The 18,502-nt window shown below is 42.5% G+C and overlaps 1 protein-coding gene across 2 annotated transcripts; it reads right to left on the reverse strand.

Annotated features, from left to right (window-relative positions):
- Positions 1-1,744: 1,744 nt before the first annotated feature.
- Positions 1,745-18,489, reverse strand: stk40 (serine/threonine kinase 40). 2 transcript variants are annotated; one of them, XM_038710886.1, is made up of 11 exons: positions 18,358-18,489; positions 14,777-14,903; positions 14,191-14,276; positions 13,459-13,602; positions 12,261-12,485; positions 11,294-11,346; positions 8,046-8,161; positions 6,465-6,609; positions 5,926-6,045; positions 5,562-5,646; positions 1,745-5,365 (listed from the first exon to the last, which is right to left on the reverse strand). In XM_038710886.1, the coding sequence occupies exons 2-11, from the start codon at positions 14,892-14,894 to the stop codon at positions 5,147-5,149; spliced, it is 1,311 nt and encodes a 436-aa protein (XP_038566814.1). In that variant the 5' UTR covers positions 14,895-14,903; positions 18,358-18,489; the 3' UTR covers positions 1,745-5,146. The 2 variants fall into 2 exon arrangements, with proteins under 2 accessions (XP_038566814.1, XP_038566812.1); XM_038710884.1 differs by lacking the exon at positions 18,358-18,489 and adding an exon at positions 16,308-16,517.
- Positions 18,490-18,502: the final 13 nt, after the last annotated feature.

The following is an 18,502-nucleotide window of genomic DNA, read 5'->3' on the forward strand; positions in this document are numbered from 1 at the left end:
GTTTCCTTCTAGAAATACCAAAATGTCTATATTTTATAATCCAACAGACATCTGGTCATGAGACTTGCAGAGCAAATTCATGCTCTCTAGGGGACAAACTCTTTTGATTATAACAATTATGAAACTTTACCTGCACCTTTGGTATGGCTCTAAAAATATATAAATGAATGATCCCTGGGTTTAATGTTCATTCTAACTCCTAAGGGCCTTTACAAGTTAAATTACATTCTTTGGTCATTGAGAGTAGTCATCCCTCTCGTCTTTGCTTATTTTCTTGATTAAAGCAGTAAGAAAAGTATACACAGTGGAGTTTGGACAAGGCTAGACACTGTATGATCACTATCCAGTAGAGGCACATGTCGAGAGGCTGAACTTCCACTAGTTACTAACCACTTAACTATATGAAGTCTGATGTTTGCTTAGATCATCTTATTTCATGTGGACTGTTCTTAGGCAGCCGTGAGAACAAATCTGTTACTCAATGTTATAAATGTTTATAAATTTGGGTTTTGCGTGTTTGTTGGTGTGTCTTGTCAGGAGAGACCATAAAACCTCAGCATGCTGAACACAGCTGGAGACACATTCACACACTGACAGACCTAAACAAAGAGTAATAACTACAAAGCAGATGCAGCTGTGCACTTAAAGCAATTATTTCTAAAACATTTTTAACAATTAAATGTACTTTACAGGTAGCAGTGTAAACACACACAAAGCTATGACAATAGTGCTACATACACACATCTGGAAATGTGTTCCCCTGCTTATCCTTCGTCATCCATGTCCAGCTGGAGAAAGCCTACTCTTTTTTGGTGAAACTGAATATGTAATGCTCTCTAAGGTAATTAAGAAAGAGAATTGCAGATGTCTGACGTAATCCTTAATGAAACGTTTGAGAGAGACACACACACACACACACACACATCTAGGATGGACCTCCTCAAAGCCAGCTGGTTGTAGTTTACAAGGACAAAGCATCTGTGGAACTTTGACCCTTGAGACTTTTCCACGCAGCTTGACATGTTGGGAGAGTGGTGTAATGATCCAGAGGAAAGTCCCATATGAAACTTGTGAGGATCTCCGAAGGGTGGGAAAGGTTACTCAAAACTCTGTTATTCTTCTATTGGGTCAGTCAGCACAGCATTTTTGCCATTGGTAATTACTTATTAACCGAAAGTGATCTATGGAGTAGGTCACAGGTCTGATCACCTTATTTGACCATCGATGCCACAGTGATTGTGGGTTAAAGATTTAATTTTATTCAGTGGGAGCCAGTTTCATGCTCAAAATATTTCTGGTAAAATGTGGAGTCACAGTATACATCTAGGTGTATATCAATGGGATATACAAAAAAAATAAGCAGTTGCCCACCGGGTCCCGTGGTGCTTGCAGAGTCTGCAGGAGACTGAGGTGGCATACAAGCAAACAGACTCAATTATTCTATATTCTGTTCATGCTTCATACAGGTCTCACCCTCAGAAATGAGACACCCTCATGTAAAAGCGCATACAGATGGCTGGCACTGTACAACTGAACATTTTCTATAGACTGTTTTGTACACATCTGGCAGAGAAATGTGTAAGCCAACAAAAAAACAAGAGCGCATTGAGTATAGAGTATAATGTCCTACAAGTGCCAATACTATAACATACCACTCCAACTGCAGGCTTTTTTCCATTTTTAAAGAAAGTCCTCCACCTACTGGCAACAAAAGGAAGTGTCAAAATACAAAGACATGCCAAAGTTGAATGTTTCCATATCAAAGTTTATTGCTGACATGCATGTAGAGATCTGATGAAGTAGAAAAATATGTTTTTTTATACAAACGTGTTTTTCATCTGTACAATAACGCAGTTTTCTGTATCTAGATGCCCATGTCCGACCAAGCAGCTTACAACACATTATCCCATTGGGTTTAAACTACACCACGTTTCACATCTTACACCAAGTTTCCAGGTGAAACAGTCAATATATTGGTTATATACTGACGACTTACAACTTGAGAAGCAGGGTGAAAATCTAAAAAATAAAAAAAGTATTTTGAAAATTAACTACGACATTTTACTACTCATCCAATTAAGGGTATACCCATTTTGCTTTGTAGTTTCCTGTAGGACGCGAAGGAGTAAGTTGTCTTCAAATTCTCTATTCGTTGCTCTGGCACACCTTGCAAGTTTAAAATCATGCAACTGTCACGTTTTACAAATTTTAACCTCACACCATTTCCATGCTTTTTAGTCCACATTGAAATCTACCAAATACAACTCTGTAAAACAAACATTGACTGTGGTACAATCCACTAGCTAGAAAGTGAAAAACTTTATTTGGGGTGGGGGGCTGAGAATAATATCTACATCAACGGTGTATTGAATATTTAGTTACTAATCTGCTGTTGGGCGTCATGGAAGATGGCTTAACACACTTTCCACAGACGATCACGTAATGTCATCATTCACCAATGGCTAAGGCGTTCATGAAACACCCTTTTATGATGAACAACCTAGACTTCTACAATACTGCTGTATACCCATGGAATTCACATTGAGGTGGGAGAAAGCTAACAGCTCTCTTTACATATTATTTTAGCCTCCAGATGTGGTGGTTGATGGCCAACGTGGCCTATAATGCACGTCAATCGGCATGTGTTGAAACTGAGTCGGTATCTCACTGGGTGGAACTACATAAAATATGACTGGCGCATTCATGATAGTACATATTTACATACTGACCAGAGAGTGCAGCCATGTGTGGAGACTTTTTGGGACAGAAAAACAAAAACACTTAAAAAACTCCCTACATCATGATAATGTGCGAGTATCATTTTTCTGTAAAAAATAGAACTATGCAAAGGTCAGTCTCGTTATTAGTGTAGCTTAAGTTGACCACAGACTTTGTGGCAAAATGGCAAGAAAATGATTTAGAAATCCAAAAGGAAAAACAACAGATGCTACTCTTGAATGAATGTGGTAAGAAAGGATCAAAATGAGAACCACGGTTGGAGTTAACATTTCTTAAAGCTGTGAGAGCAGAAAGATTTGGGGCCCGTTTCAGTTGCGGCAATGTCTTGGAGGATATTTTCATTCAAAGGACATTTTTGACAGACTACGATCATAGTCTGTGATACAAGCCCCAGTGTTTTGTTGTTGTTTTTTTTTTGGGGGGGGGGGATAAATAAATCTACGTGAAATTACAAAGAAAAAAAGATATTTGAAAATATTCCAGAGCCTATGTTCATGCAATGACTTTGAATATAAATAAGAAGAAGCCTAGATAGCCTAAAGCAGGTACCAATGCAAAGGCAAGTTGCAGTGTACAGATGCCTAACAGTCACTGGTTAGTAGCTTTGCCATGGTTTAAAGAAACTCTTTGATTAAAGAGAAGAATGCATCACTAGCCAAGAAGACCCAGCAAAGAAACTTGAAACCTATGAGTCTGTATTTTCCATTTATCTATGAAATATTACAGTATCAATTACTAGACCCCAGCTATCCCCTCTATATAGAGAGCCTCCATGGTGAAATACTACAAGCATGTATAAGTTTAGCTAGAGAGAGGGCTTGAGAATGGCAATAGGTGTGTGATATTTTCCAATCTTAAGAAAGCATTCATGGCAATCACAAAACCATTCAGTCAAGTCCCGTCTTAGCAAAGCCTGCTCTGGTTTTCACAGTGTCTGCCACTGAGGCAGGCCAGATAACAGAACAATGATTGGAGGATAGCTTAAAGAGCCTGCAACTGTCAGAGGTTAACAGCTCGACAGTTCTGCAGGCTCTTATTTTGCCTGGCCTGAAACACACACACACTCTCTCATGGACACTGCAGAAGTATCAAAGCGTAGAATGACCGTTCACATTCAGACTGAAAAACACTTGTCCTGTGATCTGATCAGTCATCTGATCTAAAAAGAAACAGGAAAGTTGGAATACCTGGAAGCTCTTTGATTCTGAATGAGGCTGTGGGTACCAGTTTCCTTGGCTAAGAGTAATTTTAAGACATGATTTTTGGCAATAGAAACATGACAGTGCCTGATCTTCACCATCATGGCACTGAGGAAGCATTACCATTAATATGCCTTGGCAGGGAGGATCCAACAGTTTTTCCCCCATTCAGGTCTTGGCATTGTGACTTCCAGGTACCTCGCACTAGCTGCCTAGATGCAAAAAAAAAAAAAAAAAAAAATATCCACAGGGATGAGTAAAAGATAGAGACAATGAATTCTGCAAATATCAAAGGATGCATGTAGACATACTTTGATATTCAGTATCTTCAATTCAAAGGTAGGGATAAAATGCTACTTATTTAGGTAAATGAGAAAAAGCTTATTCAGATTTTTTTGAAACCACTGAAAAGGTTTCAAAGCATTATCACTGACAGAAAACATTAATGCTTTATGTCACTGGTGGCATCAAGACTCCATTGTTACAATCCCTTGTCTCAGAACAGTGAGCATGGTTTACCAACAGAGAAGAGAGACAGAGAGGTAGATTGATTTGAAGTCAGCGTTATAGACAGGACTAGTCTGGATCATTTTTGATTCAGGAAAAAAACAGTACAGAGGAGGAGGAGGGTGGAATGGGGGCATCGAGAAGTGACATCTTTGATCAGGTGATCTGACTTGAGGCAACACCATTAACCACTAGGAAAAGAAGGGGTTGCTACATGATTCTGGTCCTGTATTGCTCAGGGGACCCAGAGTTGATGGGGAAAGTGTTACAGTAAGGAGATTTCAAAGGAGGAGGAATATGGGGTTAATTGTCTCTTCAACACTCCAGGCAGAGCCTCGTGTTAGCCACACCCTTGTGACTGTGCCTCAGGTTGGTTGCACAGTGAGATCTGACTGTGGGTGACCTGAGGGCAAGGAACCTTTGGTTCAGATCTTCCTCCAGGGCTTTCTGCGTTTCACTGGAGGATCCAGACATGAGGACTGAAGTCTAATTTGGTCTTCTGTTCTGGTGCCCTCCTCATGCCTGCTCCACCTAGCTTGCCCAAAGCCCATCTGCAAATGGGGCCATCTGTACCCTGGTTCTGACTGGGCCTCCTGTTTGCGAGTTCAGTTTGGGGACTAATTCTTCTCAGTCCTCTCTGGATTCCCCAGGTCTCTGTACTCCCTGGGGAGGTCAGAGAGGCAGAGATGGCTGGTTGGGGACTACTTCCGGAGGAAACGTTGTGCCAGGATGGCAGCATCTAGGGGGCTGACAGGCTGGGCGTCGTGGCCCAGACGCCTTACAGGTGGGATGCTACCAAACTGGCGCTTGGTGAGAAAGCTCTTGGCCTCATGGATAGTGTTCTTCTCTTCAGCCAACAGCAGCTGCTGGCGCATGTAGTTCTCAAACTCGTACTGTGATGACTCTTCTATCACCTTGGCCTGAGTAAAGAAAAGGTACCATTTAAATGTGCTACAGCATCGGATCTAACTCAAATAAAAATTCTGTCTGAGAAGTACCAAGCCAACCAAAGGAAAAAAGGTGAATTCTATCAAGTAGCCTTATTTTAGCCACTCTGGATTCATCCGACAGGCTCCATATTCTGATTTGTGTTATCATGTTTTAAGAATAATGTACCTCTTGCAGATGTTCTGGGTGATGGACCTGATCATCAATATCTGGCACCACCTGCAGAGGGCCACTCAACGATGATACAGACTGCCTGTAATTAGGAAGACACAACAAGGATGATTATTAAAAACATAAGATTGTCAATTTGTGGAATTTCTGTATGTGGAATCACTGTATGTAAAATGATGCCTTTATATACAGACAAGTGCATACAAAATCAAAAATCAATCAAGTGTGAAGCCAACCAGTGGAAAACTCATTTTACCCAAATTCATTACAATTATTTCTCAGCTTTTCAACAATAAATGACTTGAGAACAAACACATTTGATGCATTTTTTTTCCAAACATCCAGCAGGGGGAGCAATTACCATGAAGCAATGATTGCACTGAGAGACTCCAGCACCTCTCCTGCAGTAAGCCTCTGCTGAGGGTCCAGCACCAGCAGCTTTCGGATCAGGCACACTGTGTTCTCAGACACACGGCCGTCCCTGTGAGGAGGTGGAGAACAGAAAGGGCCAGTTTTGTTAGCAAAATGTGACCACATGAGTCCACAGAGCCACTATTGAAAGATTATACAGCCATTTAGTCAGGCCCACACTTATAGTATGGTAACTAATCAGCCAACATTCTGCAGTAAAAAAATAAATAAAATAAATCTTAATACAGACTGGAGTATGCAAAAACATTTAGTAAAAACATATAAACAATGATTCAATATGTTTGAGTGGGCACTCTGGCAAAATTGCAGTCAGTATAACCAGTTACAGTTCATGTAATTCTGTGTTTCAAAATTATGAAGGACTAGAAACAAATAAGTTGTCAGAGCAGTTCAATTCAATTGCTTTGAATAAATCTCCAAATGTCACATCGTCAGTACAAGTACTGGTGCTCAAGTCCAAGTACTCACTCTGGGATGGAGTATTCTGCAGCCTTGATCTTACGGAAGAGCTCTTGAGGTATGCTGTCATAGAAGGGGAACTGGCCATACAGCATGGTGAACAGGACCACACCAAGAGCCCACATGTCACTGGGTTTACCACGGTACGGCCGACCTGGAGACAGGAGAGGGGATCACGATCAGTGTTTGTGGTCACCATTTCAAGTGCCACGTTGTCCGATATCAAAGTGCTTTGCTATAATCCCAAATCAGATAAGCCACAGCAGCTGAAATCAACATTTGTTTAGTGCAATGACAGTTTTTGCCTTGTGACTCAGGGGTGATCAACCCTTTTCACAAGTTCAATTCCTGTCAAGTCACCAGGTCTAATGATTAACAAGATGAGCAAACAAAACATGCAATGAGTCCACATCCATTGCATTTCCTAGAAATTTCCAGCCCACTGCTGACTTTTAAAATGGGAGAACTGAGCTACTACATCAGCCATGGATCAGTGATGAATAAACTGGAGCTGGTGAGGGTGGAGCATTATGGCTGTGCATAACCATAGGCAGTGTTGTTATAGCTAGGCAGGCGATAGCAACAGCAGGCAATTATGTTAAAGCTTGCGACTGACACACACACACACACACACACACACACACACACACACAGGATGGGAGGGGATGGGGGTAGATGGGAGTAGCTTCCCTCCAGTGAGTCATCTGTGTGTGAGTCACTGAAGCTCTGTTTAATTGTGTGCCTGTCACGTTATGCTGATATACACGCCCGGGTTTTATCTACAGTGGTGGTGAATAATTTCGGTTTGAAATGATTCATCTCAATCTTATGCACTGTCCTGGATGTTCTGGAAATCAGTGTTTAAAATGGATGGAAGTGCATGGTCAAGCATCAACCTGATTGGTATGTGGTGCTCAGGTCTTTACTCTGTCAAATTAGCATAGTGAAGCTAAATAACAACAACAATGGGATTCTGCTTTTATCAGATTAAGAAAATGTTTCATGCAAAGAGGAAAGTAGCTTCCTCTGCAGAAACACACCATGAGAAAATGCAACATCACTGTGATTACACAAAGAATGGGGAAAGAAAAAAAAAAGAAGCTATTCCTAGCTTTTGTCAGTCCAAGATTGCAACATAATCTCTTTTTTGTTGCTTAATAACTGGAAAAATCAAACACAAGACTGACTGCTTAACGTTATGCAATGCTCTTTAAAAAAAAAAAATCCCAGGATCCCATCTGGATCCGGATCAACATGGGTCACTCTAACCACAACAGTAGTTGCAGTTATAACACTTCACAACCATATTTCACATAAGTAGAAAGTGGCAAATCTAAGGCAATGAGGAAGGTTTTAACACATGTGCACACGTGATCAGTCGCTGCACAACAGTTGTGACTGTTGAATTGTCAGTTTTTGAAAGTGACAAAAACTGGGTGATGCTGACCCCCCCATGACTGCATCTCACTAAAAGGGGCTTTTCAGCACTTTTCTGACTGACAACCACCTTGTTGGATGTACATATAGTCCTTTAAAAAAAAAAAAAAAAAAAAAGAGAACATGCATGCAACACATCTGTTTTTCACTCACCACTTAATACATCAGGACTGATGTAGGCCGGACTTCCTCTCTGGTCTTTCAGCAGGTCGTCCTCACTCACCAGGTGCTTTCCCAGGCAGAAGTTGGTGATGGTGATTCGGTGAGTCCTTTAAGCACACACAAACACACCTGATAAAGTACTTTATACTTCTAATTACCCCTAACCCTTGAATCAGGAATACATTTTCAATCAAATATTCCCACTGCTAATGAACACCCCCCTGCCTCCCGCATTCTCCACTTTAACTTTACACGCACACACTTTGCAGTGCATTTGAGTACACGTGAGGCAATGAGAGATATCGGGATATCATGAGAATCCAGACAGATTTGATTTGCTACATAGCCTGCCCGAATATATAGCAGAAACTGTATTGCTACATCTGTACCTCTGCACAGTATACACACCCCCCGTCATATTGCCCAACCTAATAGACAATCATCTATTGTCTGAAGTGCTCTTTTATGAAATCTAAACCAATCACAACTGAAGAGATCATAAAAAGGAAAAGCACCTATGTGAGAATTATTACACTCAACTCTGCATTGCAAAAAGGTTTAAATTTATTTTGCTTGTGGTGGAGTAAAACCTAACAGTATTAAAGCAGAGGGACTATGGACTGTTCTATATCTCTGCATTCTTTTGATAGAGAAAGAGAAAATAAAAAAGCAGCACTTTGACAAACACATGAGTCAACCTGTGGCTTGGGATAATTGTCTCGATGACTAAGACTGCATGGTGATGGGCTGGCAAGCAAATATATAAAGCTCACGAAGATTTAAAATATGTACACAAATGCGCAACTTCAAGGGAACCCACACAATCATCGTGAACACACACACACACAAATACACTCAAGAACACATGAGCGCACACAAAAGCAGCCACAGTCTAGAACTTGGGTCCTCTCTGGATCACGCTCCTCACCCACATCCGCTTTCTAAAAAGCCTGAGGTCAACAGCTTCCCCTATTCTCTCTCACTTTCACACCCTACTCCACAGAAACTCATTGCTCCCGTTATAGTGTCTGGAGCCAATTCATGTCAGACACTCAATTTTCCACCAAATGCTCCGATCTCAATCTTCCCTTAGAACACTCAGTTCACATAATTTCCAGCTACTTGTGTGATCCCCTTCAACAGCTTTTTGTGATCCAAGTCTCTAACCATACAGTGCCCTTTTGATCTGCACATGGATGGTCCAGAGGCACAGAATTCAATGCTTCAAGGACCCTTAACATAAAAGCTTCCTTTATGGAGGAGTCTGTTCTTTTGTCTGTGTGCATCACGACCCAGGCTTCTATTCTTGCACCGGAGATTGGGTAAATGAAATTGCATGTTTGCAAGGGTCCCTGAGGACCAAAGAGAGACCACACCATCTCTGCTTCCTGGTCATGTGACCACGGGTAAGAGGAAACCAGAAACCTAAACAGCTCCTATGACTTCCCCTCCCTGCCTACAACATTTTGCTGAAAATACACCAGCTGACGAGAAAGGAGGTTAAATGCAGGGCAACTTCTACAGAGAGCAGCAAATTTCATTTCTCAGAACAGTGCCAAACAGCACAAAAAACAAAAAAAACACTATGCCCACACTCAAGTCAGAAGGGGCAATCCTTCCCTGAAACAGTACAGGGGGTACGGTGATGTAAACTAATAGGAACTCTAGAATAAATAAAAACAAGACAAAAAACAGAACAACTTGCTGTGGTGTGTCTATATCCGACTGTCCCCTTATAAATACAACATTTTTGAAAGTCAACAGCTCTGACATACAGAGACCCTGCAGATTGATTTACGACATCCTGCTTTCATAACAGCTGGCTCTGCAAAAGGAAATCACATCATTCTTGCATAAACTGCTGAGCTTGTTGATGGCTTTGGTGCATTTCCCAGAGTGACGACAAGCAGCAGGCGAGGAGAGGGGATTTTGGGATCGGTCTGCATCTAAATTGACCGTGTCCTTCCCATACTGACTGACTGTTCATTCATACACATCCGGGGTGGATTGACAGGAAACATGCAAGCAAAGCAACATGTGATGTATAAAGGAGACAGGGAAAAAGAGGGATGTGACAAATGGGATTAAACAGAAAGACAATGAAAGCAGGAGAGGGAATGGGGTGTAAAATAAAACAGAAAAAGTAGAGTAGATGGTAAATAAATGATGACTATGTGCGCGTGTGCGTGCGCGAGACATGCACTGCAGTGTGAGTCAGCTCTGAGCTATGGGGCCTTTGGCAGGCCTCTCCTTTGTCTCCAGCTGGGACGGAGTGTTCCGCTCGTCTGCTCCTCACCACCCTCCTCCCCTGGCCAAAACACTCTGTTTCATCACCGCCACTACTACTACTGCTGCTGCTGCTCTGCTGGGTGGGGACAGGTTGGGGGGGGGATATGCCTGGAATGTGACATCTCAATGCACATATTCAGACATGCAGATCATGGATGAGGAGTGAGACAATGCTAAGATTACACTTGTTCATGATGCAGGTATGTTGGATGGGAAGGTGTGTGTGAGCTGTGTCCTTCCAAATGGAAAAACTTGCTCTGTGGGATGATTATCAGAGTCTAAGAATATGTGCGCAAACCTCTGCTGTTCAGGGGCAACCTTCCATGGGTTCAAATGCAAAATCTGGTTGAATCATCAGAACTATGACAAATTCATATTAAAAAGAAAGTAGCAGCTAAGAGAGGGACTTTTCACCTCCTGAATAAACACAAACCATCTCTCTAATACAGTCTGTATATATATAGTGTGTGGAGAGGGCTGTCCAGATGAGTAGATTTCTACAGGGCCTATTGTGAACTGCAGCACTCTGACCTGGTCTGCACTCACCAGGATCCTAACATTACTCACTCACTCCCCACCCACCCACCCAAAACACTCCCATTGAGAACAAAGCAATGGCATTTTCTTTGCTCTGTTTTGCACCCGAGTCCATTTCACCCTCTGCTTCCAAAAATCCAACCACAGGGAATGCATCATCAGCTTTTACTCAACACACAGATACGGTCCCAGAGTCAGGCACAAGAGCAAGGCTTCAGGTTCCTACAACTGATCTTACTCTTAAAATGTGAGTTTAAAGCCAAATGCACACTGGATACATGCTGAGGCCTTTCACACACCGTGAGCTGAGAAAGAATGACTTACTGCCAGGCTAAAATGACTGATCTGTTATTATGGGGAGGGGTTATTGGACAGCTAACTGAGGCTGAATGAGTGCATGCGTTTCATCTTACCGTTTGTTCAGCACCATGTTTCCCAGCTTGAGGTCTCTGTGCACAATGTTTTTCTGCATGCAGGGAAAAAAAGTGGAGAGGAGAAAAAACATTTGCTTAGTTAAATCAGAGGTATAAAAACAGTTTGTTTCTGAGAGAGGCACACAAAGATGGGAGATGAGTAATTGAAATGGATCTGCAACTAGCTAACAAAGAAATTTCTCCTACAATTGACGAAAACATTGTAGTCCAGGCTTTCTTCATTGATTAAAGAGGTGGTAGTGTGGTCATTTTCAGATTCAAAATCCTATTTAGAGGTTGTACCAGCACAGATTTACATAGTTTAATTTAAAAAAAAAATAAAAAAACCCACACACCATATTTTTTGTCATACTGCACATGGCTGTAGCTCCTCTTGTTTTAGCTCTGGAGTGATGCATCCTGTCTCTAAATTGATCTTTGTTGGGAGTTGCACATGCGCAGTTCCTAGTTAAGGACTACTAGCCAATCAGAAGCAGAGAAAGGCGAGTCAGCGAAAAGACCGTAAACAGCTTCGATTCAGCTGTAGGCTACTTGTTGCCGACCAGCTTGGTAATTTCGACTGGAGCAAGAGTTTCAGAGTGGTGAGTTATTAATCTGAAACAAAAGTATCTTTCATCCATAAAGTTTTAACTGAGCTCTGTCTCTACATCACAGTAACAACTTTATGTCCATTGACTGCCTGGAGGGTAGCTAGTGTTTGGAAGGGAGAGGAGAGGTGTGCTGCAGCTCAGTGTTTTTTCCACCAGTGTTTGAGGGCGTGTCAGACTAGTCGCTCAGCAAGCATTATCGCACGTATTTTCTTGTGACATCACAAGAAAGCGGAAGTAAAGGCTGGACTACAAACAAGCTGTTTTCAGGCAGTTCAGAGCAGAGTTTTCTGTGGGAGATGGGAACTCCCTTTGGGGTGGACTCTGGGCTTTTAGGAGAAAACTCATCATAGACTCACCTTATGTAGGGCCTCCACCACACGCACCACATCGTAGAAGATTACGATGGCCTCACGCTCGCTCAGTCGCTTCTCCTTTATGACATAATGCTGGAGGTTTATTAGATCTGCCGTCTTGTCGCTGAAGTCATGAGCACACAAGCAGTCCAGCACGAGGCAGATCCGCTTCTTCATCTTGCGCACCTTGTTGGCCTCCATATCCTCCACTATTTCATAGGCGCGATCCTGGGGAACAACAAAGTGTGAGCGGTTATCTTCACAAAATATGCTTACTTTGTAAGTGGACAGAGACGTGGATGTACATTAGAGGCACTTTCCAACAGCATCCAAATCAATATAAGCTGAGGCATCTATTAATGCATCAAACTGAATGGATTCCTGTACTATACCGGCTGACCAATGTGAATAAGACACATCTACCCCTCCACACAGGGTGGCGGAGAACGAATAACAAAAGGTCATCCCTCTTCTTCCAACTCCAGTCTTAGCAGAGTCACCAGTTCTTATTGATTTCTGTATCAGGTTGTCAGTTTTTATTTATTTTTTTAGATGCAGTCAGCACCTCTAAAAGCGTACATTATTAACTGGTTCTTTCACAGTGGAGATGCACTATAATAATTCAATCAATATTGCAGGCCTAAATGAATCAGAGTGCATGGCTCAATGCTGCTATTCTGAGAACACAGGCAGAGTGGAACTGAGACGGGGGGAGAGGAGAGAACAATAACAAAGTTAGAGGCAGACGGGAAGACAGGTGGGGGGTGGTGGTGGTGGGGGGGGCTTGGTGCTCATTGTGAATGGATGGGGCCGTGAATAGAGAACGACTGCAGATAAATATGGCCTTTAATGGTACTCCCACTTTTCTACTGAAGCACTCCTGATAGAGAAAATGCTAGCAGCTGGTTGGACTAATGACAAGCTAACCTCTGCTATTGCTGAGCTGATAAGAGCATGCCGTTACTTGTACTGACATGGTGATGCCATATTCTGAACTGAAGAGAATGTGACAGAAACTTCTCCATGGCAATGTTGATGCATTCAATAATTCAGAATACTCGCCCACACAGTGCTGAGTAATACACCACAAACCGTTGAAAATACTTATTTTTTGCCCATGATATTCATTATCTTACTGATGATATACTATACACCTGTCAACAGAAATGTAACTTATTGCCAAATGTGTGTCTCGGTCTACCTGGAATAGGCCGTGGTGGTGGACCACCCCATCCTGGTTGTGCAGGAGAGAAAGCAGGGAGTACTCCGTGTGCAGCAGCATCTTCCCCTGTCTCTCTTCCTGAGTCTCCCCTGCAGAGTCCACCCGCTCCTCCAGTGTCAGGATCTGCCATAACCACACACAAGAAGAGAGTCAACATCAGAGGTGACAAGAGTTTAAACAGGGTCAGACAACGGAAAGAGAAGTTTAATCATTTAGTATGAAGCTAATCTTTGGTCCTGACACTAAGCTTTTTAAGTGACATGACATTAACTTACATCTGCCTAGCATACTATAAGAAGTTACTATCCGTTTAAAATAGTGGCTCATATACTAATGTGCAGTAAACAAGCTGTGCAGCAGACACTGAGGCGCTGTAGTCACGGGTATGAGGGAAGGGTCACACACTGACTCACTACATGGTTGTGAGGGTTAAAAGTCGACATTCCAGGTGGGGTGCTACCTTACTCTCCCTTTGCCCCCCTTCTATAGCCCCCTCCCTTGAATCACATATTCAGGATTGGATAGCCCCAATAAACAGAGTGCTGAGGTTTTGTTGTTTGTGCCAGACTGAAACAGGGGGCTATAAAATAAACACCAACAAACGAAGGTCAAAGGTTCAGATGTCTACTAGGACATCATAACTTTGTTTATAATGATATGGTCTATGAATCATGTGCTTAACTCATCACGTGTTAACCCCAACAGACTTACTTTGAGCTGATAGAAGTCGTCAGTGCCGTCCTTTCTGGCCAGACATTGCACTATGCTGGGCACTGGTGAGTTGCCCAGGCGAGGCCCTGCAAGTAGAAGAAAAAGGAACAGCTGCATGACCAAAAGGCAGGCTACATGCTGGAGTGTGTGCTCTCGCTGCAACTCATTAAAAGCTGCATGTGCACGTACCCATTAACACCCCTAGTGTAATGTTTTCTTTGGCACTCTGTATTGCAAATAATGGAGGCGTTTCGTAGTAGAAAACATACAAGTTTAAGAATATGAGAGAGAAATATATTTTCCTTAGCCTTAATGTCTTACACTCAGACGTTTCTGGCCAATGTCATGGGGATCAGCAAAATTCTTCACATTCTTGTCTCAGGCGTGCATACGCACAGAGGCACCCCACGATTCTCACATTCACTCAAACACACATACCTTTCTTGATTTCCTGCCCACACACACACACACACGTTACATAAATTCACAAACAATTGTACACTAGATGCAATCTCAGCCACACAGACATATTGACTACTATTACCATATTTTTGGGGCTTAGTGCAAACACTAGTAGCTTCCTTACCAAGTATGAAGGGCCCAGCTCTCTTGGCATTATTGCCAGATATCCCAGGACATTGTAGCTTGCTGGCCCTGCCTGATGCCTCTCCAGCCCCCCTGTCAGACGAGCGCCGCTTGGACATACTGGGGATCTATATGGAGAATATTTTAGATTAATACACGGGTTAAAGATAGTGAAGTTAAAGAGTAAGAGCATACATGTGGAATGCAAAAGCTCAACTGATGACAAAAAAATAGCAGCATCCGTTAGCCATAACCAAACAATGGTTAAATAAATAGTCTGCTTATAAACAAACTATACGCAGAAAGCAACTAGTGGTCCTAACAGGCTGGTCAAGAGCGTACTGATTAGTGAACAGAAGCCAAAAGGAGGTAAACTTCAGGGCAGCTCCTCCCTGCCTTTTTTAAATATCCCTCCCACACATTTACCAACACTTAAGTGTGAATATGAGGCCATTACAGCTCCATTCAGAATGATGGCTGCTGGTGTCAATGGTGACACCTCAGATTCAATCTCCCCAACAGGCAATGCAAATGTACCACAATTTGCAATTTAAATGGAAAATACTCTCATGTTAATGTAATGCACCAGCACACAATTCTTTAAAAAGAAGAATTTCTTTTGTGTTTCAGCACCAAACCACATATCCATTTTTAGCTTTTCATGTAACAGTGGACATGGGTTTAGACAATCCTTCCGCTTTAATCTGCCATTTTATCTCAAAATCTGTACAGCCAGCTTATCTGCGCAGACCTTCCTCTGAAAGAACGTGTGTTCAAACAAGGCTGAAACATAAAAAATGACAAGCCCTTTCACTTTAACAACAAACAAGATTTACATGTCAGAAGAACCAGTGACAGTGTGACACGTCATCATTACATAAACTACTTTAACTGCCACTGCAGATCTAACTCACAGGATTCAGAGCAAGAGGTATGCTTTGTTTACTGATACTGAACTCCAATGTGATGAAACCTTCATCTGTTTCCCGTAACAGGGAAGTAGTGCCTTGAACCGACAGGAATGATTCATTCTGCTGTCGTCCTGAGTTTCCATTGGACAGAAAAGCTTAAATGTCCAGGTGAAGACACCAATAAGTGAATAAAATGTGCCCCCAAGACTCTGATATATGAATCACATCAACTGGGGGGAAAGGACAAAAGAGTAAGTAAGAAAAAAAAAATCACCTGAGAGATGTTCAGTCCACAGGAACACAAAGTGACATATCTGAAGTTAAAATGTCAGTGAATGATTGCACTGGTGTGCATATTTTAACCCACTACACAAGAGAGGTGATTCAGACTAACAAAATCCAAAACAAAGTATTTTCTGCAAACTAACATGGAGAGCTGACAAACGCTAAAATACTTCAGAATATGTAAGCAGTGGACAAACTACAGAACATTCATATTTTTAATGAATTGGGCTATCTTCCTGTTTCAAAACTAATCGTGCGCCACTCGCCAGTTGGCGTTTTTGGGCAGAGAGGAGGCAGGACAGTTGGCAGTCAGTATGGGCTGGTATGAATTCTCACTTCCATGAGGCTTTTTGTGATCCCAGACAGCAGACAGTGTCATCATCGTGTCTCTCGCCCATCTGTCTCCATCTCCACTAGTCATCACCCACTGAGTCTGATGAGCTGAGGTTTTCTGACAGCATTTATGGCACAAGCCAGAGTGACACCAAGTCATGCTGCAAATAGTAAGAAAGCATCTTACTCTAGAGTCATGCAAGGCAAAGCAATGGATAATCTAGCGGCAAAAGTGGTTGGCAGATTTGACAATGTACATACTGCTTTCAGTGCTGCCAGAAAAATACATTTTTAATTCTTGGTTGAGCGCTACAAATGCTGCTGGATTGAGTAAAATAAGCAGACAGCCAAAACTGACAGGCATTTCATATGTGGCCTTTCTAACAAAAGTGCAATCTGTGATTGTACCTTTTATGCATTTATTTTCTCTACAGCTACATAGAAGGGAAAAAAAACAAACAAACAAAAAAAAACACCCCATCTAATCCATGCACCTTGGACTGTAACACCAAAGTGACTCATGGACATACACTGCGACACGACACACAACAAATGAACCCAAGGCTATTCATCTACCTACTAAACACCAGATGCAGTGCTGTAGAGCCAACCCCTGACACATCTAAAAAGCAAAGGTCAACGCAACCAACTGATGCACACTGACCTAAATGACATCAGTGTGATGACAACACACAGCTATCCTTTTCTGACACTGCTGTGCCTCTCTGCACAGCCAGTGATCTGGCAAGCAAGACTGCCTCTGCCTCTGACTGTACCACAGGGAGGACAAGAACAGATACAGCCTCTGAATCATATCACACAAAAAGGAGGAGAGACACGCTGCCGGTGCCCACGGGAAATGTGGGCTCCCTAAATAGTATCAGAACAAAACAGCCATGTAGGTGTCTCAAGATCCACCCACCCAGACTCCATGCCACTTGTCTGGCTCTGCAAGAACAGCTTGATTGCAAAAATCAAGGTAATATCAGGATGTACAATGAACGCATAGGGATATTTGAGTAGGTAGTAAACAAAGTGGATAACAAAATCTGGAGCGAACATAAACCCAGCGAGATAGTATGATCCAAATCAATGGATTCACATATAACGTTACACCAAACACAAAAGTCAGGACAAAGAGGTGAAAGCAACTCGAAGGTCATAAATGCTTCTATCCTGCTGCTTGGATGAAACGTCAATCATTCATGTCAGCTCATACATCAACGGCTATCAAGCCGACCTCTTACTGCAGACCACATTACTGCAATAACAACGTCCACAACACGTCTGTGTACACAAGGTCACATTATAAACCGCTAGACGAAAATAATTACAAATGCATGCAGACTGTCACACATTGTTGGTGCCATTTTGCGACCGCAAGGTCTGGACACCGTTCAGTTCTGGCAGCGATAAGTGTAAACGAGACGAGTCGTAGAGTAAAACGCTGACGTTATGCCTTACACCTTGTGCAAAACCACTCCACAGACAGCTAATAACTCGTGTAGCCAGATGCTAATGTGTTTTGCCCACAACTATTCCAAGTTGACCACCCTGAGACGTTTAAAAACACACACGCTAAACCACGTTAACGTTACATGGCGTGCGTTGATGTAACAACGTCTGACTGAGATGGTTGTTTAAATAAATACAAACGCAACTAACTGTTTTTACACGACATATATTTACGCAAGCTAGCATAAAACAAAGCTTGAGTGCACACACAAACTTAGTACGACAACAAAGCTGACTGAATTCCTCGGCTGAAGACGCTGCCAAAGCTTCAGGCACACAAAGGGGCACACAACACAACAAGGAGTTGGGCTTTCGGTGCAAACTAAACAGAGCAGCCGTTACTAGCTAGGTTACTGCTACATTAGCGTGGATTCGTATGTGCTAGAGAGTTTTCAGTATGATTGCTGGCGGGCGACGTTAGCTAACGCCAAGCCGGGCGCTACAGAACAGCCGGGAGGCCATTTAAACAAAGTAGGTAACATTACAGCTGGCTAGCCTTGCCCGAAAGCTATAGCAATGTAGTCGCCACCTCGCTTACCTCGAGCCAAAACCGCCGGGTAATGTCTGCGTTGTCTGCTTATAACATGGACATTTCTTGGGTACACGCTGTGGTGGGTATGCGGAGTGTCTCTTAAACAGGAGCGACCACAGAGGGTTGGTTTCGCGTTGTTGAGGCTCTGTTA

This window comes from Micropterus salmoides, unplaced genomic scaffold (assembly GCF_014851395.1).
Source record: "Micropterus salmoides isolate LMB-PRFRI ecotype aquatic unplaced genomic scaffold, ASM1485139v1 Ms_hic_scaffold_11, whole genome shotgun sequence".
NCBI classification, from domain to species: Eukaryota; Metazoa; Chordata; class Actinopteri; order Centrarchiformes; family Centrarchidae; genus Micropterus; species Micropterus salmoides.

Coding starts and splice junctions, on each gene's coding strand:
- stk40 (XM_038710884.1), bottom strand. Junction 11,347..12,260: donor TGGTGGAGGCCCTACATAAG/GTGAGTCTATGA, acceptor CCCTGCATGCAG/AAAAACATTGTGCACAGAGA. Junction 5,366..5,561: donor ACCCAGAACATCTGCAAGAG/GTACATTATTCT, acceptor TTCTTTACTCAG/GCCAAGGTGATAGAAGAGTC.